This window comes from Nematolebias whitei, chromosome 13, assembly GCF_014905685.2.
Source record: "Nematolebias whitei isolate Nwh7 chromosome 13, NemWhi1, whole genome shotgun sequence".
Taxonomy (NCBI): Eukaryota; Metazoa; Chordata; class Actinopteri; order Cyprinodontiformes; family Rivulidae; genus Nematolebias; species Nematolebias whitei.
The window spans coordinates 26,264,975-26,270,221 of record NC_056510.1 but is presented as its reverse complement, the minus strand read 5'-3'; the positions used below and the strand labels follow the sequence as shown (position 1 = coordinate 26,270,221).

The window sequence follows — 5,247 nt, the reverse complement described above, 5'->3', positions numbered from 1 at the left end:
TCTATCTATCTATCTATCTATCTATCTATCTATCTATCTATCTATCTGTCTGTCTGTCTGTCTGTCTGTCTGTCTGTCTGTCTGTCTGTCTGTCTGTCTGTGTATTTAATTCAAACTTTATTTTAATAAAGAAATCGCTCAGTGATTGGACGTCTTGTGACATGTGACAGATATTGTTCACTCATTACCTGGAAGAGAGACTTCCTCCAGACCAGGGAGTTCACGGTGAAGGTCAGGCGGGCTGCTGCTCCTCCTCAGCAGAAAGCACCTGTTTCATATTTCTTTTGTTGGCGGATGATTTCATCTTCTTTTAGAAATGAGCAGAAGGATGCAGTTTCCATGGCAGGAACTCATTTTTATACTCACAGGTAGGCTTTGTGCTTATATTCTTTTTATATTCTAAAAAGTCATTGCCACACCTTTTTATGGTGCTTCCACTGCTGTTAATCATTAATTTAGCTTCGCCTGAAAGCAAGATCATATTTTATTGGAAAGAAAACTGCAGGTTAAAATAGTATTTGAATTAATCTGATTTATTTGTAGATTAATATCACATTAAAATATAAAGTGACTGAGAATATGGCTTCCATTGTATTGTGTGTTTATTCTTCATTTCTAGTGCTTCCCTGCTGCTGGAGTTTACAAGTGTCTATTCAAAGCAAAGAATACAAAGTTGCCAAGGGAAAAGACGTTACATTAGTCTGTTCTTTTGTCCCTGCTGTTCCGGTGACGGACAATTTTTTCCTCTCATGGGACACTCAACCCGACGTTCACGGTGAACCACTGGTAAGATGTGAAGACAGATCAGTGCTACGTGTCAGTGCAAAATGAAAAACAAGCACATCGTCTGAAGAATTAAAAAGTGTATAAACGATTGTAAAGTTGAGGAAATTCAATGGCATTTGAGCTGGATCTTAAAAAGAGAAATCTCCCAAAGCCCTATGAATCCATTTAAATATACATATACTGTATATAAATTACTTGTAAAGTTTTCAATTTGGTTCAACATCAGAAAATATTAATATTATTCATTGATTTATTTTGTCTTAAAAAAAAAAAGTCATCACTTGTTACATTGAACTTAAAAATGAAAATGAGAAAAGGACAGATGCTTTAATGGGGTGTGGTTCAAGAAACGGTACTGACCTTTGTCCAGAGGATGATGAATGTGTGAATGAGTCAAAACAGCTTAGTGTAAATAAGTTACTCTGCTCAGGTGAATCAGAGGAAGGAAACTACAGATGTGTTTTACTGAGAGGGTTCTTCCTGCTCATTTATTTGGCAATCCTTCTGAATAAAACACACAATTTAACCAATGATATTTAGAGGGCATCAACCCTGATATAAAAACAAACAGAACAGAAATCTTTACACGTATTAAAGCAATAGTTCAGATCTTTTGAAGTGGGAATAACAGTGTAATGAAAAGTTGACAGCAAGGGAAGGTTTATAATGCAGCGTTTGTCAGAGTCAGAGTCAGAGGCAGAGTTTCTTTATTGTCATTCGCACCTCATGTGGTACATGTGGTGGAGCGAAATTATGTACACGGGGTCCCAGTTACATCCAACAATAAAATGTTTAAGAAAAACAGTAATAACATCTAAGATATGAACTAAGAAAAACATCAACTAAATATACACTAAGCACTCATAACATAAAACATTGAACATCAGCACAAACATGAACATGAGTCTGTGAGCAGATGTGCACGCATGAACACATCAACATTGAAACAGATCAGCAGCAACATGAAACAGATCAGCAGCAACATGATATGGTTTTTCACAGTGATTATTCTAGTTAGAGATTCATGAGTCTAACAGCCTCAGGGTAGAAGCTGTTCCTCAGTCTAGTGGTTCTACACTTAATGCTCCTTAACCTCCTTCCTGAGGGGAGTGGGGCAAAAAGTGTGTGTGCTGGGTGAGTGGGGTCCTTCATGAAAAGGATGAACTTTTTGTCCCCCGGGCGGGGGACAAAAAGTTATTTGAGAAAAAAACAAAAAGTTTTTTGAACACTTTTCAAATTGTGATGAAGTTTTAGATGTTGGAATCGTTTTCAGATAGCATCAGTCCACCTTGGGCTTGACTCCACTTGGTTTAGCTGTTAGCTTGTCAATCCTGCCACAATTAAACTCTGATTCTTAAAACTGAGGCATCACAAAGAGCTCTCTGCAAGAGATATAATTTATCTACAGAACCACACATCAAAAGATCTGAAATAGTGCTTTAATGTGCCTTGTTACATTTAACCCAGTGTTTAAATGTCATAACCCTTTATACAGTTTCAAACTCAACTCTTTTCTTTTATTGGCTGAATTTTAATATTTTGAGCGTGTGTTTTGTGTTCACGTGTCCAGAAAGCTGTGGCCTCCTACTTTCTGAACAAGCCTGTTGTGATTTCGCCCTCGTATGAAGGCAAAGCCTTCCTGGAGATTGACATTCGTGGGGGAACAAGCAAACTCCGCTTAACACAATTGACCATGAAGGACAGTCGCCTTTACCAGTGCAGTGTCAGAATATACGGGGATGATGGAACAACAGCTGCTACCACTTCTCTTCTGGTCCTGGGTAAGAGTTGACACAGAGATTAGGTTTACTTCTCTTTTTTAGTGGTACACAAACATTTAGTTAAGATTTCTACCGCTATGAAATCCCACAGTTCATCCAAACAGGGGGTTGATTGTCGCCCATTTTGTTTGCTGTATTTGTAGAACCTTTAAAGCTATCAGTTGGACAAAATACAAAAATCAAATAGCAAGCGTAATAATGATTTTTTAAAAAAAAAGTAAAATTATACTGTTTGCAGATAATGTTATCCTTCATCAACACACCCAGTCTCTCATAGGCTCTAATGGAGTAAACAAAATATAACTCAATCACTAGTTACAAACTAAGAGAATTTATGTATAACTAACGACTAATGGAGTCAAATAATTTATTATTGTGAGAAAAACCACAAAGTTTAAAAATACACAAATTCATACATAAATTTATGACCAAGAAGCATGATAAAATAAACCTAACAAGCTAAGATAAAATCAAATGACAGAGCTGTAATAAGTTAGCATTACTTCTATTTATTTAATGATTATAATTGACTTTAACTAATGCAATAATTTAAACACTTCAGTTGTCACCCCTAATTCTTCTCTTTTCTAACGTAATCCGTCCTTTTGTTGCTAGTCTCTTAACTTTAACAATTGTTTATCTTTCTTCAAATAAGGTGATCAGACGTGTACGCAATACTTAATATGGCTAACAGAACTTTAAAACATGTTAAAAATAAAGTAAAAGTTTGTTTAAACAAATTTAATTCATAATTTGCCTTTGCTGCAGTCTTGGCAATACAGTATACTTACTGTAATTGATTAACATGCCTGAATTGCTTTTCTTTGCTCATTGTCTCAGTACAGTTCCATTCATGTAATAAAAAGGGTTTCTATTTCTCACATGCAACACATTTGGTTCAAATAAAAACCCAATAACCACTTGTTTGACTATAATAATAAATAATCAATATCATCTTGTAAATAATGTTTAACCAAAGATAACACTGGATGGTAAATGTTAGTTGTCAGTGACAAATGTTTTACATTAAGCAGATATTATTCTGGGCAGCGCTCTCGTCGTCCCCCTCTGCAGAATGTCTACGTCGCCATGTGCTTGTTTGTGCGAGGTGTTTTTTAATATCAGAGTTTTTTCTTCTCAGGCAGGAAAAAAAAGTCTGATAGGAATTTTTTTGACGTCAATACCTACAAGTGTCCAGTTTTCATTACTTTTTGTCTGTTAAAAAGATCTCACTTGTAAATGAGTCTTCTAGGCTCAATGTGACTTATCTGTCTAAATAAAGGTTGAATGAATGAAAATTAATAATAAAAAAGTCAAAATAATATAGTCCCAAGAATAGACTCCTGAGGGACTCCATTGTTAACATTTTACCAACAAGATTTTGCACTATTAAAACTTACTGTTTCTTTTCTTTTAGATTATTTTCCAGCTGAAATTATAATTCACCAACAATCCTATATTTTATTTGTAATGTTTATTAATCTAGCGTGAGTCTCCAAATCAATTACTTTTTTAAAGTTTACATCCAGCCTATGAAAGGCCTTCATTGTAGAACTTTGTCCTCTCTTCTACAAAGTAATGTAATGTGGAGAAAAGTGGAAAAGTACAAATTCATGCATATGCATTTAATGCAGTTGCTGTTACGTTTGTGTCTAATTCTTTTTTTTATTTTTTTTGTAGAGCCTCCTTCTCCACCAGCCTGTAAACTTCATGGACGAGCAGAGTATTTTCACAACGTTAACCTTACCTGTGAGTCTGCGGAGGGCTCCCCAAAACCGGTCTATCAGTGGACAACCTACAGTGTTGAAAACATTCCCAGGCAATTTGCACCCAAAACAACTCAAAGTATGTTTTAATATATGTGAATTTGCTTTGTGTTCAGATTGTTTGCTTTTAACTATTCAGACTAAAATGTGTGATTGTTTTGCAGAGGATGGAGTTTTGTCTCTTTTTAATATTTCAAGAGAGACATCTGGATTCTTCATTTGTGTATCAAAAAATGAAATCGATTCTGCCAGCTGCAACTTTACCTTAGCTGTGATGCCTGGTGAGTCTGTCAACATATTTAAGTGCTCACTTCTTGACAGAAAATGAACTCTAGAGTCCTGTCCTTTTAGTCAGTGTGATTTTGAGGTAGTCTCATTGGAGTTTGTAAAAAAACTCTCATAAACGTATCAGTTTGTGTTTGAGAGCAGGATCTTTAAAAATATGTAATACAAAAATATAATATTGAGATACTGCAAACAAGCTTACATAATTTAATGAAGCTGTAAAAAGTAAATATCAACATAAATATGGAGAAAAAATAATATTTTATAGAAACTATATTATTGTCAAGTAAATACTTGGCATAGTCATTTGTAGTAACTGTAACTAAATTAAGTAGTTTTGTTTAGAACTGTTTTTTATTTGGTTCTCGCTTTTTCAATGGACAGTAAATTTAGTTTGTTTTATTCAGTCTTAAAAGCACAAAAACATAAAATGTAAAATTTAGGCAAAAAGACCAAGTTATAGGTTATGCTGATGTATTAAAAATAGGTTTAAGCATGAAAACATACGTAGCTGTTTTGAAACAGAAAAATGTCATAGCATTCAAGTCACTTGACGATTCAGGATGCTAGTCATGAAAGAAGTCCATCCATCCATCCATCCATCCATCCATCCATCCATCCATCCATCC

At 34.8% G+C, this 5,247-nt stretch overlaps 1 protein-coding gene across 1 annotated transcript in view; it reads left to right on the top strand.

Annotated features, from left to right (window-relative positions):
• The first annotated feature begins 202 nt into the window (after positions 1 to 202).
• The window catches only part of LOC119419222 (cell surface A33 antigen), a 7,218-nt gene continuing 2,173 nt past the window's right edge, over positions 203 to 5,247 (top strand). The window contains exons 1-5 of the mRNA XM_037686531.1: positions 203 to 368; positions 620 to 786; positions 2,357 to 2,567; positions 4,248 to 4,412; positions 4,498 to 4,614. Of these exons, the coding sequence (XP_037542459.1) occupies positions 317 to 368; positions 620 to 786; positions 2,357 to 2,567; positions 4,248 to 4,412; positions 4,498 to 4,614 (712 nt within the window). The 5' untranslated portion in view covers positions 203 to 316. The remainder of the gene's footprint in view (positions 369 to 619; positions 787 to 2,356; positions 2,568 to 4,247; positions 4,413 to 4,497; positions 4,615 to 5,247) is intronic.